The 19,700-nt window shown below is 60.6% G+C and overlaps 1 protein-coding gene across 2 annotated transcripts; it reads left to right on the forward strand.

The window, feature by feature from the left end:
* The first annotated feature begins 1,641 nt into the window (after positions 1–1,641).
* Positions 1,642–18,521, forward strand: JPH4 (junctophilin 4). 2 transcript variants are annotated; one of them, XM_084645376.1, is made up of 9 exons: positions 1,642–1,805; positions 2,216–2,440; positions 2,628–2,823; positions 4,178–4,447; positions 6,246–8,170; positions 11,952–12,744; positions 15,027–15,145; positions 15,697–16,241; positions 16,884–18,521. In XM_084645376.1, the coding sequence occupies exons 5-9, from the start codon at positions 7,792–7,794 to the stop codon at positions 16,962–16,964; spliced, it is 1,917 nt and encodes a 638-aa protein (XP_084501502.1). In that variant the 5' UTR covers positions 1,642–1,805; positions 2,216–2,440; positions 2,628–2,823; positions 4,178–4,447; positions 6,246–7,791; the 3' UTR covers positions 16,965–18,521. The 2 variants fall into 2 exon arrangements, with proteins under 2 accessions (XP_084501502.1, XP_084501501.1); XM_084645375.1 differs by lacking the exons at positions 1,642–1,805; positions 2,216–2,440; positions 2,628–2,823; positions 4,178–4,447 and adding an exon at positions 5,200–5,830.
* Positions 18,522–19,700: the final 1,179 nt, after the last annotated feature.

Consider the following 19,700-nt stretch of genomic DNA (forward strand, 5'->3'; position numbering starts at 1 on the left):
TAAACGTCCGCTCCCTTCCCAGAGCAGGGTTTCTCTCGCCTCGGCTGCTCCCTCTCACGCTGCATCTCGGTTTTCTCGAAAAGAAAGACGCGAGTCTGGCCCTCAGGCTTCAAAATATCCGAAATGGACGACCCCCGTTTTCTCTAAAACCGAACGCTGAAAAGCAGAACGCTTCTTGTTTCTGAACCCTAATATTGAATCCTTTTATGTCGAAACATGCCCAGGGCTGGCGTTATTCTAAACTCTCATCTTAACACCCTTATTTCGAAACGGGCTTCCCCCGTAGTTCCCTAAAAACACCGGACGTTTAATCCTTTGGTTTAGAAAGAAGCAAGCGCACATTTGTTGTCACAACAGCACTTTTAAAACCCTCTCTTCTGGTACGTTCCAGTCTTGATCTGCCTTATTCTCCGCACGATCCAAAAATGCCCCCAAGCCTCTTTTCTCTGAAACCCTTTTCTTTAAGCCTTCGTGTGTGAACACGACGACACACGCACGGACACACACAGACACACCAGGACACACTCACAGACACACCAGGACACACAGACAGGCACGCACAGACACACCAGGACACACTCACAGACACAAAGACACACTCACAAAGACACGCACAGACACACCAGGACACACAGACACACAAAGACACGCACAGACAGGCACGCACAGACACACACAGACGCACACAAAGACACGCACAGACAGGCACGCACAGACACACACAGACGCACACAAAGACACACACAGACAGGCACGCACAGACACATGCACATGCACAAAGACACACACACAGACACAAAGACACACACAAAGACGCACAAAGACACACACAGACAGGCACACGCACAAAGACACACACACAAGACACAAAGACAGACGCACAAACGCACAGACACGCACACACACAGAGACGCGCAGACACACAAAGACGCACAGACGCACACAGACACAAAGACACAGACACGCACACACACAGAGACACACACAGACACACAAACAGCCCTCAGGTTCCCCATGAACATTTAAAATAGGTTTTTCCCCACTGGCCAAAGCAGGTCCAACTATGAGCCCAGGGGTGGGACATAACCCAAAAAGGGGGGGGGGGACACTTGACTACTGAGGCCCGTGTATCCCTGGCAGAGGCCGGAGGCGGCGTGTGGGGCAGGCGGGCGGGGGCCAGGATCTGCCGTCCCGTGTGGGGGTCGCTGCAGGTGATGGGCACGGCCGGAGCGCGCTGGGGGCTCCTGGCCGACAAGGTGGTTTTTGTGATGGCACCTACCGAGGGGTGAGTGACCCCCCCAAGCCAACTGGTGCCCCTCACTCGCGACCAGCAGCCCCTTCCTAGACCAGCCCTGCCCCTCCAGCTCTGCCGGTGCCCCTCACTCCCGACCCCCCTGATCGCCACAGTGAGCCCAGATGCCTGGGTCCCATCCCCAGTGCTGGGAGGGGAGTAGGGGCTAGTGCTTAGCACAGGGGGGTTGGGAGCCAGGACTCCTGGGTTCTATCCTGGGTGGGGAGTGGGTAGTAGTTAGAGTGGGGGTAGGGCCTGGGAGCCAGGACTCCTGGGTTCTCTGCCAGGCTCTGGGAGGGAAGTGGGGGCTAGTGGTTAGAACAGGGGGCTGGGAGCCAGGACTCCTGGGTTCTCTCCCCGGCCCTGGGAGGGCAGCGCCCAGCACAGTGGGGCGCCAATCGCGGTCGGTAACCAGCCCCCTCACGTCTCGTCTCTCCAGGCCCTGGTCTCCAATGCGGCCGTGAAGCCGTTCTTCGGCAGCATGCTCGATGCCAGCGAGGACGTGTGGAACAAGGTGGGGGTGGAGGTGGGGGTAGGGGCAGAGCAGAGAGCAGGGGTTGGTGGGGAAGGGGGAGTTGCGGGACGGAGGGGGGCTGGGATCGGAGGAGGAGGTGGGGTGAGGTGGGCTCTGTGGGAGTGGGTGGAGGGACGAGGAGGTGGGAGTAGAAATGGGGGTTTGCGGAGAGGACGTGGGGGTCAGAGGGGTGGGGGGAGGGGGGCAGAGGGGGAGCGTGCCATTCCCCGGGGGACCATCTGGACCATGGGACAGCCATGCCCGCCCCCCCCTGCTCCCAGGGTTTTCACGAACTGCTTAAAGTCAAACAGTTAAACCAGCCCATTCACTAGAGAACAGAAGATTTTTAAGCGAATTTTAAGCACCAAGGTTGGAGCTGGCTAGACTTGAAATAAAAGTTAAATTCGCAGGCTAGTTCCTCGACGTGAGCAACGCCAGCAGGCTGAAAGCGGAACGGTTTCTCTCAGCCAAATGCTTTCAGCACTCGGGAAATTTCCAGGTGAGGACCGTTCCCCCCAGAACCGCAGCGTGATGCAGTAACAACGGGACAGCAGACTCGTAGAACTTCCTGCACCATTTTGCTACACGTCGTTCAACAGGACACTGATACTCAGCAAATTATGATTTTTCAGAGGGTAACCTCCCAAGGCATACTTCGTAGAGGATTTATCATAGCCCTATAAAAGTGGTGACCATGGGGTACAGGGAGTCCCGGGGAGGAGAGGGGGAAATGCAACTGGGGGGCAGAGTGTGGGGCTTGAGGGAGTCTGGGGGTGTGTGGGGAGAAGCAGGACCCTTCCTGAACCCCGACTCCCCTTTCAGATCCTGCAGGTGAATGGGACATCACTGGCACTGCTAGTCAGCCTGGTCTTGCCCCCCACGCAGAGAAACAGGCTTGAGTGGGGGGGGACGACATGAGGGGGCAGCAGGTCTCTCGTCTCTGGCTCATTCCCTCTCTCCGCTCAGGGGCGGCTCCATCATCCTCGTCTCCTCCATCGCCGGGTTCTCCCCCTTCCCGGTGAGATGCCCCGGCCCGCCCACGGAAGGAGCAAGGGAGGGAGGGAGGGGAGTGTCTGGGGGGATGGTTGGCTGGTGGGCAGATGGAGGGGGCTGGTGGGGTGGGTAGGCGGAGTGGAGAGGTGGCAGTGGGTGGTCAGAGGTGGCAAGGGGGGCTGGCGGGGGGTAGGTGGGCGGAGGGGTGGGCCAGGGCGGGCACGGGGGGTAGGGCTGGCTGTGCTGACCCCCCCCCCCAGGCTCTGGGCCCGTACAGCGTCAGTAAAACGGCCCTGCTGAGGCTCCCCAAGGCCCTGGCGCCCGAGCTCGGCGCCCGCAACATCCGCACCAACTGCCTGGCACCGGGGATCGTCCAGACCAAGTTCAGCTCGGCCGTCAGTGCAGGGCGGGGCCAAAGCTGGGGGGGCACTGCTGGGGGCGGGGCCGCACCTGGGGGCGGGGCCGCACCTGGGGGGCAGGGCAGTGACCCCCAACTCTGATTTTTCTTCCAGTTGTGGAAGGACGAGGCCATAAAGGAGAAAATGTTGAAGAACCTGAGAGTTCCCCAGCCCCCCCCTTCCCCCATCCATCCATCCCCCTACACACCCCTTCCTCCCTCCCTCCCCCCTCCATCCATCCCTCCCCCGTCCATCCATCCCCTCACACACCTTCCTCCTCTCCATCCATCCCCCTGCACACCCTTCCCTCCATCCCTCCCTCTCCCTGCACACCCCTCCCTCCCTCCCCCCACGCACCCCTCCCTCCATTCCCCCCTCCATCCATCCCTCTATCCATGCCTCCATCCATCCCTCCATCCCTGTACACACCCCTCCCTCCCTCCATCCAGCCACCCACAGAATCCTAGAATCTCGGGGTGGGAAGCGACCTCAGGAAGTTCTAGTCCAATCCCTGCTCAAAGCAGGACCGATCCCCAACGAAATCATCCCAGCCAGGGCTCTGTCAAGCTGGGCCTTAAAAACCTCTAAGGAAGGAGATTCCACCCCCTCCCTAGGGAACCCAGTCCAGTGCTTCACCACCCTCCTAGTGAAATAGGGTTTCCTAATATCCCACCTAGACCTCCCCCACTGCAACTTGAGACCACTACTCCTTGTCCTGTCCTCTTCTACCACTGAGAATAGTCTAGAACCATCCTCTCTGGAACCACCTCTCAGGTAGTTGAAAGCAGCTATCAAATCCCCCCTCACTCTTCTCTTCCGCAGACTAAACAATCCCAGTTCCCTCAGCCTCTCCTCATAAGTCATCCACCCACCCTTCCATCCACCCCTATACACACCCCTCTATCCATCCATCCACCGACCGCCTTACACACCTATCCATCCATCCGTTCCCCCCGGGCTAACCCTGTCTCTTCTCCCCAGGTTGGGGGTCCCGTCTGACTGCGTTGGGATCTTCTCTTTCCTGTGCTTCTCCGACACCAGCTAAATCAGCGGGGCAACGGTGGTGGTGAGCGGGGGCGCCCCCTCCCGCCTCTGAGCCCCCAGAACACAGATGGCCTGACAGATGGATGGGCTGGCCCTAGTTGGCCTGACCCCAAATGGGGAGCCTGCGGGGTCTGATGGCTCTTGGGGTACACTCCTCAGGGAAGGGGAGTCTTTGGGTCCCCTCTTGGGGGTCTGGAAGAGAAGCAGGTTTGGATGGTAGGAATTGTGGGGAAGGGCTAGAGGGAAGTAGGGGAGCAAGATTTTGGGTGGGGGTTGGAATTTGAGGTCCATGGGGGGGGGGCTGGAGTGAGCCAGTGGATCAGCTTTTGGGGGGTAGGGAGCTGGGGTGACCTGTATGGGGGGTCTCCTTTGGGGAGAGAAAAGCAGGGTAGTTTTGAGGCTACGGGCAGGAAGGGGGATGGACAAGGGGTAGATGGGGGCAGGAAGTGGGCATGAGGGTATTATTGGGGTACACATCAGGGAGGAGAGGTGGGGGAAGTTTTGGGGCACAGTGGTGGGGCAAGGAGGAGAAGGGGGAGATTCTGGGGGTCTGGGAGGGTGGATTTGGGGGACACATGGCCATTTGGGGAGGGGGGCTGAGTGTTGGGGAATGGGGACCCCTGCCCTTCACCCCCCTTCCCGATCTCTCCGGAGACCAGCCACCTGCCAAAGACTTGGTAGATTGTTTCTGCGTCCTTGGTCTGCCTCTTTTGGGGGAGGTCTATAAGAGGGGGGCGGGGGGGCGGGGGGAGGGGCAGGTGGTCTATAATGGGGGAGGGGAAGAAGGAGGACAGGGGGTCTGTAAAGGGGGGCAGGGGAGGGGACAGAGTGGGAGGGGGTCTGTAAAGAGGGGAGGGGCAGGGGGTCTGTGAAAGGGGAGGGGCCGGGCTCTATAACGGGTTGAAAAGGGGCGGGGCCTAACTAGAATCCCGCCCCCCACGTTACGTCCCCCCCGCTCCCGCAAGGGGGGGCTGTGTTGTCGGCAGCCCCCCCCACTCCTCCTCCGCCGCCGCTGCCTTCCACCTTCCCTCCATCCCTCGCCCGGCTCAGCCTCCCGGGAGCGTCTCCCTCCATCCCAGCCCTGGCTCCTTGCCCCGCTCCGGCCGGCTTCTCTCTCCGCCGGGGGGTTTCTACCTCCCCTCCATCCCCGGCCCCCCCGGGGAGTGGCTCCTTCCCCCTCTGAGATTTCCCTCCCTCCGTTCCTGACAGTCCCTAGCCCCCCCCATCTCTCCATTCCTGAATTTCCCCCCTTCTGTCTCTTTCCACCCCCGAGATCTTCTCTCTCCATTTGGAAATTTCCTCCAACTCACTCCCTCCCCGAGCTGGTTCAGCTCCCTCTCCCCATTCCTCCGGCACTGCCCCCGGCCCCCCTTCAGCCCCCCTCTCAGCCCCGCTCCAACCCGCCTTCCTTTCCTGCATTTCCACGCTCCCTTCTTTCCCCTCCAGAGCATGGGCGAGATTCGTCCCCGCTCACTGCCGCCTTGGGTGTGTCTAGCCCTCTAGCCCTCTGGGCTTTTCTCCGCTCCCTCTTTCCTGGCCGCATGGATTCGCTTCCTGCTTCTCCTCTGCCTCTCAGGAAATAAATACGGAGTGAGTATCTATCTATCTATCTATCTATCTATCTATCTATCTATCTATCTATCTATCTATCTATCTATCCCCATTCACCCCTTCTATCTATCTATCTATCTATCTATCTATCTATCTATCCCCATTTACCCCTTCTATCTATCCATCCACCCCATCCATCCATCCATCCATCCATCCATCCACCCCATCTACCTATCTATCCCCATCCACCCCGTCAATCTATCTATCCCCATCCACCCCATCTATCTCATCTATCTATCTATCTCCCTGCTGCCCTCTGCTGGAGGGGATGGGACCTGCCCCTTGTGTGTGTTTGCGTTGGGGGTATTTTTCAGGCTGTTTCTCTAAGTTGGGGGTCTGGTTGTTCCTCCCTCCCACCCTCGGCCAGCCACTCTCTCACCTTCTTTCGTTGTAGGTACCCCACATCATGAGGCCACTGTTGGGAGCCCTCCCTGGCCCCCCGGCTCCATTCCACACCCCCAGCAGCTCGTTTGCTTCCTGGGAACACCCGGAGCCTCTCTGAGTCAGGGGACCGGGAGCACATCCTGACGCCTGTAGGCAGAGATTCCCAAGGCCTGCTCTATGCCTGTTGGACACTATACCTGTAGCTGGGGAACTCCTGGGCTGTAGAACACCAAGAATTCCAAGTTACAGCCTGGCAGTGCACCGTCGTAACCAGTGGCTGCAAGTCTAGAGGGCTCTGTCTGCCTGTAGCCAGAGAACCGACCACTCTCGGCCTGTAGCTGGAGAAATACACTCCCTGCTAGACACCTGTCACCAGAGAACTCCAGGACCGCTGTACGCCTGTAGCTGGAGAACTCCAGGACCGCTGTACGCCTGTAGCCGGAGAACTCTGGGATGGCTGTAGACCTGTAGCCAAGACTTCCAGGAGCACTTTACACCTGTAGTTACAGAACATAGGGATTGCCTGTCACAGAAGACCCCTGGACTTATTGTATGCCTATAGCTGGAGAAATCAAGGACTGTTGCACACCTGTAGCCAGAGAACTTCCAGCCCCCATCTGCCTGTAAGATACAGAGACTCCCAGGTCACAGCATGGCAGCACAGAGCCAGAACCAAGTCATTGCAGATTTGGAGGCCACTGTCTGCTTGTAACACATGGACTCCAGGACCATACTACATCTCTGACCAGAGAACTCCAGCAGCCACGTACAGGTGTAATCAGACAGCCTCCATACCCCCATAGCTGCAGAATTATGGGCTGTAGTCTTACTGTAGGGCACCATACAGCCATAGCCAAAGCCAGATTACTGTAGGTGTTGAAGCAACCATACGCCTGTAGCCAAAGATGTCTGGGACTGCTGTATGACTGACCCCCACTATACACATGTAGGCGGAGAAGTCTGGGACTTCTGTACCACTGTAACACTGCCGTACGCCTGTAGGGGACAACTCCAGGATGTCTGTATGACCGTATCTCCATTGAATGGTTGTAGGTGGAGATGTCTGGCATTTGTGTATGACTGCAGCTGAAGTGCACACCTGTAGCCAGAGAACTCAGAGGTCGCTCTCCGACTGTAAACCCCTCCCCCCGCCCCCCACCACTACCACCATGTGCCTGTAGGTGGAGAACTCCAGGACTGGCATGCGCTGTAGCTCCACTGTCCACCTGTAGGAGGAGAACTCCTGGTTCTTCATTCACCTGTAGCTACACTACTTGCCCATAGACAGAGAAGCTGGGGATCTGCCTACGACTGTAAGGGGCAGGAAGCCAGGAGTGGCGTGCGACTGTCAGCCCGCCTGTAGGGGAAGAACTCCAGGACTGACGTACGGCTGTTAGTCCCATTGCCTGCCTGTCGGAGGAGTGGAAGTTCCCACTACAGATGCCACCCTGACCCTGCCACCTACAGCCAGCCCCGCATGGTGGGGCTGGCCCTGGCTATGAGCGCAGGGTCCTGTGGGTAGCCGGCGCCGGGAGAGGCGGGGCCTCGTTACATGCATGTCCCACGGGGGCAGGTTCGACTTTGACGATGGCGGCTGCTACGTGGGTGACTGGCAGGAGGGCCGGGCACATGGGTACGGGGTCTGCACCGGCCCTGGGGCACAGGGCGAGTACAGCGGGCAGTGGCGCCGTGGGTTCGAGTCTCTGGGTGTCTACACCTGGCCCAGCGGCAACACCTACCAGGGCCATTGGAGCCAGGGCAAGCGGGAAGGGCTGGGCGTGGAGCGCAAGAGCAAGTGGTGTTACAAGGGGGAGTGGAGCCATGGGCTGAAGGGCCGGGCTGGCGTCTGGGAGAGCCACTCCGGGGTCACCTACGAGGGCATGTGGAGGGACGGGCTCCAGGATGGCTACGGCACCGAGACCTACGCTGACGGAGGTGAGGGCAGACGGGTGCCAGCTCGGGGGGGGGAGGGAGGGAAAGGGGGGATCTATCTATTCAGCTGCGCGCTCCCTCCATCCAACCACGTCCATGCACAGGCCCATGCTCCATCCGCTCTCCTGCTCCGTTCTGCGCTCCATTGCTGCATTCACATTCATCCCTCCATCCATCCGCCAGCCACCCCTCCATCCCTGTGGCTCCACCCTCCCTCCCTCCGTCCATCCAGCCAGGTCCATCACCCACCCCTCTATCCCTACGGCTCCACCCTCCCTCCCTCCCTCCATCCACCCAGGTCCATCACCCACCCCTCTATCCCTACGGCTCCACCCTCCCTCCCTCCGTCCATCCACCCAGGTCCATCACCCACCCCTCTATCCCTGCGGCTCCACCCTCCCTCCCTCCGTCCATCCACCCAGGTCCATCACCCACCCCTCTATCCCTACGGCTCCACCCTCCCTCCCTCCATCCATCCACCCAGGTCCATCACCCACCCCTCTATCCCTACAGCTCCACCCTCCCTCCCTCCGTCCATCCACCCAGGTCCATCACCCACCCCTCTATCCCTGCGGCTCCACCCTCCCTCCCTCCGTCCATCCACCCAGGTCCATCACCCACCCCTCTATCCCTGCGGCTCCACCCTCCCTCCATCCATCCATCCACCCAGGTCCATCACCCACCCCTCTCTCCCCACGGCTCTACCCTCCCTCCCTCCGTCCATCCACCCAGGTCCATCACCCGCCCCTCTCTCCCTACGGCTCCACCCTCCCTCCCTCCGTCCATCCATCCAGGTCCATCACCCACCCCTCCATCCCTGCGGCTCCACCCTCCCTCCCTCCGTCCATCCATCCAGGTCCATCACCCACCCCTCTATCCCTACAGCTCCACCCTCCCTCCATCCGTCCATCCACCCAGGTCCATCACCCACCCCTCTCTCCCTACGGCTCCACCCTCCCTCCATCCATCCATCCAGCCAGCAAGGTCCATCACCCATCCCTCCATCCCTGCGGCTCCACCCTCCCTCCCTCCGTCCATCCACCCAGGTCCATCACCCACCCCTCTATCCCTGCGGTTCCACCCTCCCTCCCTCCCTCTCTCTCTCCATCCATCCATCCAGGTCCATCACCCACCCCTCTATCCCTGCGGCTCCACCCTCCCTCCCTCCGTCCATCCATCCAGGTCCATCACCCACCCCTCCATCCCTGCGGCTCCACCCTCCCTCCCTCCGTCCATCCATCCAGGTCCATCACCCACCCCTCTATCCCTACAGCTCCACCCTCCCTCCATCCGTCCATCCACCCAGGTCCATCACCCACCCCTCTCTCCCTACGGCTCCACCCTCCCTCCATCCATCCATCCAGCCAGCCAGGTCCATCACCCACCCCTCCATCCCTGCGGCTCCACCCTCCCTCCATCCAGCCAGCCAGCAAGGTCCATCACCCATCCCTCCATCCCTGCGGCTCCACCCTCCCTCCCTCCGTCCATCCACCCAGGTCCATCACCCACCCCTCTATCCCTGCGGTTCCACCCTCCCTCCCTCCCTCTCTCTCTCCATCCATCCATCCAGGTCCATCACCCACCCCTCTATCCCTGCGGCTCCACCCTCCCTCCCTCCGTCCATCCACCCAGGTCCATCACCCACCCCTCTATGCCTACGGCTCCACCCTCCCTCCCTCCGTCCATCCAGCCAGGTCCATCACCCACCCCTCTATCCCTGCAGCTCCACCCTCCCTCCCTCCGTCCATCCACCCAGGTCCATCACCCACCCCTCTATCCCTGTGGCTCCACCCTCCCTCCCTCCATCCGCCCAGCCAGCCAGGTCCATCACCCACCCCTCTATCCCTACGGCTCCACCCTCCCTCCATCCATCCATCCACCCAGGTCCATCACCCACCCCTCTATCCCTGCGGCTCCACCCTCCCTCCATCCGTCCATCCACCCAGGTCCATCACCCACCCCTCTATCCCTGCGGCTCCACCCTCCCTCCATCCATCCATCCAGCCAGGTCCATCACCCACCCCTCCATCCCTGCGGCTCCACCCTCCCTCCCTCCCTCCGTCCATCCACCCAGGTCCATCACCCACCCCTCTATCCCTACGGCTCCACCCTCCCTCCATCCGTCCATCCATCCATCCAGGTCCATCACCCACCCCTCTATCCCTACGTCTCCACCCTCCCTCCCTCCCTCCATCCATCCATCCATCCATCCAGCCAGGTCCATCACCCACCCCTCCATCCCTGTGGCTCCACCCTCCCTCCCTCCCTCCGTCCATCCACTCAGGTCCATCACCCACCCCTCCATCCCTGCGGCTTCACACTCCCTCCCTCCGTCCATCCAGCCAGGTCCATCACCCACCCCTCCATCCCTACGGCTCCACCCTCCCTCCATCCATCCATCCACCCAGGTCCATCACCCACCCCTCTATCCCTGCGGCTCCACCCTCCCTCCATCCGTCCATCCACCCAGGTCCATCACCCACCCCTCTATCCCTGCGGCTCCACCCTCCCTCCATCCATCCATCCAGCCAGGTCCATCACCCACCCCTCCATCCCTGCGGCTCCACCCTCCCTCCCTCCCTCCGTCCATCCACCCAGGTCCATCACCCACCCCTCTATCCCTACGGCTCCACCCTCCCTCCATCCGTCCATCCATCCATCCAGGTCCATCACCCACCCCTCTATCCCTACGGCTCCACCCTCCCTCCCTCCCTCCATCCATCCATCCATCCATCCAGCCAGCCAGGTCCATCACCCACCCCTCCATCCCTGTGGCTCCACCCTCCCTCCCTCCCTCCGTCCATCCACTCAGGTCCATCACCCACCCCTCCATCCCTGCGGCTTCACACTCCCTCCCTCCGTCCATCCAGCCAGGTCCATCACCCACCCCTCCATCCCTGCGGCTTCACACTCCCTCCCTCCGTCCATTCAGCCAGGTCCATCACCCACCCCTCCATCCCTGCGGCTTCACACTCCCTCCATCCATCCAGCCAGCCAGGTCCATCACCCACCCCTCTATCCCTGCGGCTCCACCCTCCCTCCATCCGTCCATCCACCCAGGTCCATCACCCACCCCTCTATCCCTGCGGCTCCACCCTCCCTCCCTCCGTCCATCCACCCAGGTCCATCACCCACCCCTCTATCCCTACGGCTCCACCCTCCCTCCATCCATCCAGCCAGGTCCATCACCCACCCCTCTATCCCTACGGCTCCACCCTCCCTCCATCCATCCATCCATCCAGCCAGGTCCATCACCCACCCCTCCATCCCTGCGGCTTCACACTCCCTCCCTCCGTCCATCCAGCCAGGTCCATCACTCACCCCTCCATCCCTGCGGCTTCACACTCCCTCCATCCATCCATCCAGCCAGGTCCATCACCCACCCCTCTATCCCTGCGACTTCACACTCCCTCCCTCCGTCCATCCACCCAGGTCCATCACCCACCCCTCTATACTTGCGGCTTCACCCTCCCTCCCTCCATCCATCCATCCAGGTCCATCACCTACCCCTCTATCCCTACGGCTCCACCCTCCCTCCCTCCATCCATCCACCCAGGTCCATCACCCACCCCTCTATCCCTGCGGTTCCACCCTCCCTCCCTCTCTCTCTCTCTCCATCCATCCAGCCAGGTCCATCACCCACCCCTCTATCCCTGCAGTTCCAACTTTCCTCCCGCCCTCCACTTCCACATTCACTTCCTCCTTCTGTCTGCCCGGTTTCCATCCCCCTGCCGATTTGTTCTCCCCTCCTCTAACCCTGCCCCGCTCCGTGCCTCCTTTGCAGGCACCTACCAGGGCCAGTGGCAAGCCGGGAAGCGGCACGGCTACGGTGTTCGCCAGAGCGCCCCCTACCGTCAGGCTGCCTTGGTGTGCTCCCTGCGCCGCACCTCGCTGGACTCCCTCCGCAGCGACCCCGACCCCGGCGTGCCCCCTCCTCCGCTCCCGCCCCCTCCCCTGCCACCTCCGCTGCTCCCGGGGGACAGCCCAGCCTCGGGCTCCCGCGGCGGCTTTGTGCTGGCCTTCCCCGGCGACCCGGGCTTCCCCAAGGGGGCCAAGAAGAAGACGGGGAGCTTCTTCTTCCGGCGCTCCCTGCTGCTGAGTGGCCTGCGGGTGCGCCGAGCCGAGTCCAAAGCCTCCCTGGGCAGCAAGCGGGGCTCGCTGAAGAGCGAAGCTGGGGTGAGCTCGACTGGGAGCGAAGCCACCACCCTGAGCTACGCCGAGACCGAACCCCCCGAGATGCCTTCACGGTTGGCCATCGAGGGCTCCTCCACCGAGGTGTATGCCGGGGAGTGGCGCGCTGATCGGCGCAGCGGCTACGGGGTCAGCCGGCGCTCTAATGGGCTGCGCTACGAAGGCGAGTGGCTGGGGAACCGGCGGCATGGCTACGGGCGCACCACCTACCCCGACGGCACCAAGGAAGAGGGCAAGTACAAGCTCAACCGGCTGGTGAGCGGCAAGGTCAAGAACCTCATCCCGCTCCGGCGCAGCAAGGTGAAGGAGAAGGTGGACCGGGCGGTGGAGATGGCCCGCAGGGCCGTCAGCCTGGCCAGGCAGAAGCAGGAGATGGCGGCCACCAGGTCAGCTGGCAGACGGGGGGCACTGGCGGGCCGTGGGGTGCTGGAGAGCTGGAGTATTGGGAGCGGTCAGGTGTGGGTGGGGGAGTGCAGGGGGCATCGGGGGAGGGGGACTATGGAGGGGAGCATGGGGTGGGGGACATAGGGGATGCAGGAGAATGGGGGACATGGACGAGTGGGGGATGTGGAGGCGGAGCATGGGGTGAGTTTTGGGGGGTAAGGGGGGTAGGGGATTGGGGATGTAGGAGGCTGAGGGAGGGGAGGGGAGATGTAGAGGAATGGCTGGGGGTGGGGGGCAGTGGGTGTGTGTCTCAATAACACACCCTGTTACGCTCTGGGGCTTGCAGTGGGACTGGGGTTTGAGTGGGGCTTCAGGGGTTTGGGCAGGGAGCCCTCTGGGGGTCCTGGGATTCACCCCTCAAAAACACCCCAGAACTCTGCCTTTTCTCCTGGCCACAAATCTAGACAAGGCCCAGGCTTCAGCTAGGCCTTGTAGGCCTCAGTAGGCCCAAAGCCATAATTCCTCCATCCACGCCATCTTGTCCCACAACCACCTCCCCAGCTGCCATTTTCCCTCCTGCCTGAACCTTCCCTTCCTGCCTGGGAAGGGGGACCTCAGTCCACGATGGGGAGAGCTCGTGAGCGGGGCACTGGCAGCCATCTTGAAAGTTGGCTCAAGGGATCCCCCGAGCGGGTAGACATCTTGAAACCTGGGTTAAGTGACACCGCCAAGTGGTAGCCATCCTGAAAGTTGGCTCAAGCCAACCCAACTGAGTAGCCATCTTGAAAGTTGGATCAAGTGGTCCTCAACTGGGGTAGCCATCTTGAAATCAGGTTCAAACCCGCCTCAGCTGAGCAGCCATTTTAAAGTTGACTCAAGTGACCTCCCCAACTGAGCAGCCATCTTGAAAGCTGGTTGAAATGACCATGGAACGCCAGCGTGTCCATTCTCCCAGAGGCACATGGGTTATTCTGTGAGCCGCCCGCCCTGCGGGCATGCCTGGGTGGGACGGGGGCTGGATGGGAACTAATTAACAATGGAGTCCCAGTAGGCAAATGAACCGGGAGGTCCCAGTGGCCAGCTGAGGGGCTGCAGGAGAAGTCTCATCCCTACCAGGAAGGGGGAATTCACCCTGCATTAGGGTGAGGTCAAGAGGGAGGTCAAGAGTAGCCATCTTGAAAGTTGGTTCTAATGATCCCAGTTGGGGCAGCCATCTTGAAAGTTGTCCAGTTGGTCCGGATGGAGGACAGGCTGGGGGGTTGTGTGAATGGTGTGGAGGCCTTGCTGAGACTGAGGTGTTGGAGGGGAAGGCCCTACTGCCCAAATTTGACCATACTGAGGTGCTTTCTTGGAGACTACTGGGTTTCTTGCTGGCATGGGGAAGGCAGGTGGGTGGATGGACTTGGCTGTCAGAACTTGTGTCCTTGCCCAGCACTGAAATTGAGACATTGGCTCTGCCAACAAACAGCGACGATGGCTCCTCTCTGTCTGGCTGGAGTTTGCTTTTCTCTCCTTTCCTCTGGCACTCTCCTCTCTTGTTGCTTTTCGTTAATTATTTCTTTTGCTGGCTGGCTCGTTTTCTGTCTCATTTTGTCTTGCTTTCTTTTCTTTCTTTCTTCTTTCCCCCCCCCCCATTCCCTGCTCTCCCCCCCCGCCATGTTGCCATCCCCAGCGAGGGCATGGTTGGGGGCTGGGGGTGCGGAAGACAGGTTACATGGAGTGTATGCAAGGGCCTGGCAGAGGCTGCCTGGTCTCCTAGACAACCGGGTGATGGCAACAGCGATTGGCTGGTGGTTGCTGTGGAAACAGTGGAGCAGCAGCATCCACTGGGCATGGACCAGGGGAGGGGGGGCTGCTGGTGGGGGAAGGGCACTTCCCCTGGCATGGAGCGGGGAGGGGGCTGGGAATTAAAGGGAGGGCATTGGGGACTGGGTGAAGTGAAGGGGCAAGTTGGGGGCTGGGGGCTGTATAGGGATGGGTGGGTGGGTGATCCTTGGGGCCAGGGTGTGTGATCAGTAACTATGGGTGGGAACAGGTGCTGGGGCCCAGGGTGGGTCTGGATGGGTGCTGGGGCTCAGGGTGGGGGTTGGGGGGGTGGGGTGACGGCAAGGGATGGTGGCTGTGGGGTAGGATGGATGGGGATGGGTGGTGGATGCTGAGGGTTAGGGTGAGGGTTTGGTTGGGTTGCACTGGGGATGGGTGCAGGATGGGTGGGCGGGGTTGGGGCAGCGCTGACCCCAGGGAGGCTCCACCCCACAGAGACCCACCCTGACCCTCTCCCCAGGGCAGCCGACGCCCGGCTGAAGGCCACGGCCGCGCTGGCCTCCGCCGAGAAGGCCGTGGAGGCGGCTCGAGTGGCCAAGATCCTGGCCCAGGATCTTCAGCCCATCTTGGATGACCCTGGTGAGTTTGGGGAGCAGGGCAGGGAAGAGGGAGCCCCTAATCCTGGTTTCAGAGTAGCAGCCGTGTTAGTCTGTATCCGCAGAAAGAACAGGAGGACTTGTGGCACCTTAGAGACTAACCAATTTATTTGAGCCTAAGCTTTCGTGGGCTAAACCCACTTCATCGGTGGCATAGAATGGAACATAGAGTAAGAAGAAATATGTATACATACATATTTCTAATCCTGGGTCTGCCGGGAAGCCCCCCAGCCCCCTCTCTGTTCAAGTGTGCCTGTGGGCTCCCCCATATTGCAGAAGGGGCATCCACCCCTCCCCATGATTGTATGGGGGTGATTTTGACCTGAACACCCTTTCTTACCCCATGGCACCCATTTAGTCTCTGCCTCCCAATTCTTGACCCCCACATCCCTTTTCTCCCTGCACCCCCAAACCTGGATTCTCCTGACAGTGTCGGAGGGAGGGCTGAATTTGGGGGGGCATTGAACCCTGTGGGAGTCTATCAACAGAAACCCACTCTTGACTCCCCTTTTATCTCTCCCCAAAAAAACCCAGAGCCACGGACCCGCCTGGACTCCGAAGGCACCGACACGGACCTCTTAGAATACGACAGCCCGGAGGTCTATGAAAATGGGGTCACCCCATCAGACATGACCCCAGACCCCAGCTACCCGCCCACCCCACTGCAGCCCTGGAGGGGAGACCCCCATCGGACTTGGCACCCTCTGGAGAATGGGGGACTCCCTCGAGTGCCCCCTGCGGATGCATCAGACCCTGAGGATGAGTGGGGGTGCCGGAGGTTCCCTGCCCGGACACCGGGGTTCCCACCCGAGGAACTGTGGGAGGGGGACGAGGAGGAGGGGGATCCGGGGCGCCCCCTGGTGGGCACCCCTCCCAGCGGCAGCTCTGGAAGCCTCCGGGAGGAAGACGAGGAAGAGGACTACGAGGAAGAGCTCCACCAGCTGGATATTGGGGAGCCCCAGGCGGGGTCAGAGGTGGCAGGACCCCCGGGGCACTCTGGACTGGGGGCTGACAAGCTGCCTTCAGGGAGGGGGGCTGCGGCTCAGGGTGTGAAGGAGACAGGCGCAGCCGTGAGACAGGTAAGAGGGGCAAAGGGACACCCCCATCTCCCCCTCTCCCAGAACTGGGAGAGAACCCAGGAGTCCTGGCTCCCAGCCCCTCCCCCCCAGCCACTAGCCCCCACTCCCGTCCCCAAGCTGGGAGAGAACCCAGGAGTCTGTCAGGATGGGAGGGGGGGTTGTGGGCGTGGCCCAGCTGGTGAAGCTCCACGGATTGGCTGATGTCCTGGCTCCTGTCTCATAGCAACTGCATCCTCCGTCCAGCATCCCTCCCGCCCCACTGCAGCATCTCAGCCCCGCCCAGCAGAGCTGCAGTGGGGGGTGCTGGGAGGAACTGGCCGTGGGGAGGGGGGCTGCGGGTCTGGTGGGTTAGAGTGGGCTTGGAGCCAGGACACCTGGGTTGTATCCCTGGCTTTGGGAGGGGACAGGGGTATAGGGGGTTAGAGCGGAGTGAGAGGCTGGGAGTCACGTGGAGGGTGGGGGATGTGGGGTGGAAAGTTGTGGGTGTGCTTGGGGAGGGGGGGTTGAGGCTGGGGAGTTGGGAGGTGTATGGGGGGCTGCAGTGTCAGCTGGGGTGGGGTTATGTGGGAAGGGGGTGTTTGAGGAGAGGGTAAGGTCGGGGTGTCAGAGGGGCGTGTCTCACCCCTCCCTTTTCCCTTGCAGGGAGCTCACCCATTGGTGGTTCTGGCTGTCGTGTTGATTGACATCTGCCTGGCTCACCTGTTCTCTCTGCTTCTCACCTGAGACGGGGGTGGGGGGCAGCTCCCCACCGGACCCCTCCCTCTGCCCCTTCCCCCACCCTACCTGTCGCTCGTTCTCTGCCACTCTGTCTCATTCCCTCTCTCTCTTCTCTCCTCTCTTGTTCCCTCTCTCTCTCTCTTTCACTTGTTCTTCTCTCCTATTTTATTCTCTCTTTCTCTCTCCCATTCTTTGTGGTCTGTGTCTTTCATTCCTCCGTTCCTGCTCTGCCCCCTTCCCTCTCTCTCCCTCTCTCTCTCTGTCTCTCTCTAGATTGTTTACATATGAAGGGCTCTTTCTAGTAGATTTCTCTTTCTCTGTCTGAGACCATGACAAAAAAACACCCCCCCCCGTTTGAAATTTGAGGTTCCTTTCCCCTTAATGCACTCCTTCTTTTGGAGTTCAGTAAATTGGGGATGGGGGACCCCACGCCTGGGAGTGGAGGGGAATCCCAGCAGGGGGCGTGCTCTCCCCACCCCTCCAAAAACAAACAAAAATGGCAAACTTTTATTTCTGCTTTTTTAATGACTTTTCTTGCTGCGTCTGAATGAAATAACTAGTTAAATTTAAAAAGGGGGTGAAGGGGGCGATTCTGCCATTGGGGGTGACTGGGGAGCTCTATCCTGGTGCGAGACTGTCGAGGGCAGCTGCTACACCTAGTGGGGCAAAAGAGGAAGTCCCACCTTTGGAAGGATGGTTCTAAAGGGGTCAGACAGGAAATCCTGCCTCCTAGTGGGCTTAGTGGGGAACTCGTAGTGTAGAACACCATTTCCTGGAGGGTGGGGAAGTTCCTCCTACAGGAGAGCCACCCCAAGCGTTCAACACAGAAAATCCTGCCTTTTGCAGGGATGTGATGGTGCAATAAAGGAAATGGGTCGGGAACACCCCCCGAAGGGGAGAAACGGGAAGTCCTGCCTTTTGTAGGGATGTGACAGTGCAATACAGGAAGTTCCACCCTCGGCAGGGTAGAGAATACTCAGCTGAGCGGTGGAACAGGAAGTCCCACCTTTTTAAAGGGACGTGATGTGCAATACAGGAATTTCTGCCTTCCGGAGGGTGGAAAATACTCCTAAAGGGGGCAAAGCAGGAAGTCTTGCCTTTTTGCAGAGATTGGTGGGTGCAAAACAAGAAGTCCCACCTTCTGGAAGGCAGGGAGACACGATTTGGGCCAATGAGCCTGCCTGACCATGGGAGGGGAATGCAACGATACCCCAGGGTACTTGTTGACTTAGAGGGGTGCAGTATAGCTGTGGAGGATACATCCCTTCCAATCACCCAGGGCAGGGCTAGGAAGTTGGGAGGCCCTTTGGGGAGCACCCCCTGGCAGGAATCTCCCTCTCGGTCCCCAGAAAATGCATGAGGATGCTCAGTGTATTGGGAATGTGTATAATCAACTCCAATCCCCATGGCCCTGCAGTTTTCTACCTCCCTCCCTGCTGGCTGTCTCCTCCCTTGCTCCGGCCTTGATCCGATGTCACTTCCCCGGATTGCCTTTTCCACGGGATATTTCTTATAGCGTGTCTTTGGGATTGAAAACACAAACAGTCTTGCAGATTTAAAAAATGAGAAATTTAATAAAAATATATTAATAAAAAAAAGGGGAAATGGACTGACATCGTCTTCTTTCATGTTGGGAACCCAGGAGTCCGGGCTCCCCGGGGCTCTAACTGCTGCCCAGAGCCGGCCCGAGAACCCAGGAGTCCGGGCTCTAACCCCCGCCCCCCGCCCGAGAACCCAGGAGTCCGGGCTCTAACCCCCGGCCCCCGCCCAGGGCCAGGCCGAGAACCCAGGAGTCCGGGCTCTAACCCCCGCCCGAGAACCCAGGAGTCCGGGCTCTACCCCCCGCCCGAGAACCCAGGAGTCCGGGCTCTAACCCCCGGCCCCCGCCCACGGCCAGGCCGAGAACCCAGGAGTCCGGGCTCTAACCCCCGCCCCCCGCCCGAGAACCCAGGAGTCCGGGCTCTACCCCCCGCCACCCGCCCGAAAACCCAGGAGTCCGGGCTCTAACCCCCGCCCCCCGCCCAGGGCCAGGCCGAGAACCCAGGAGTCCGGGCTCTAACCCCCGCCGGGGCCGGGCCGAGAACCCAGGAGTCCGGGCTCCCCGATCGCGGCCGCTGGGCGGGGAAGACTCCGCCCCCGGCTCCGCGCGCTCTATGGTGTCGCATCCGAGAGCGGCCGCCGCTCACCATAGAGACGGCGCTTCCCAGAGAGGCTCCGACCATCCAGTGCAAGATAGAGCGGGCGCAGGAGAAGGACGCTCTGGGAGGAGGCTGGAGGACTCCTTAGTGTCTCTATCGTCTTAAAGAAACATCCCCCCGCCCCCCCCAGAGCCGGGGAGAGAACCCAGGAGTCCTGGCTCCCAACCCTCCAACTCTAACCCACCCACTATAATTACAACCACGTGGCCCCCGAGGGCAGAGAAATCAGCCATCAGGACCTCGAGCAAACCACGAAAGCAAAAAATGTTCCATTTCTGGGGCTTTTCACCCCCTCTGTGGTTCATGGGCTCCCTTTCCCGGGGCTGGGAATGGCCTAGAGGGAAGGTGAAATGACAGGATTCCTGAAGCTAGCAATTTAAGGGGAAGGGCTGGAGGTAACTTAGCAGAGTTGGGAGCGTGGTTGTTAGCCAGTTGGGTACGGAGGCTAGGGGGGGTCGTAGTCCATCTGATACAGACCGGCGTGATTCATCCAGCCCATATCTGATGGGCGAGCTGGAGAGGAACGTGGACAGAGCCGCCCGGT

Source organism: Lepidochelys olivacea (genome assembly GCF_965140295.1).
Source record: "Lepidochelys olivacea isolate rLepOli2 genome assembly, chromosome: 13".
Classification (NCBI taxonomy): domain Eukaryota; kingdom Metazoa; phylum Chordata; order Testudines; family Cheloniidae; genus Lepidochelys; species Lepidochelys olivacea.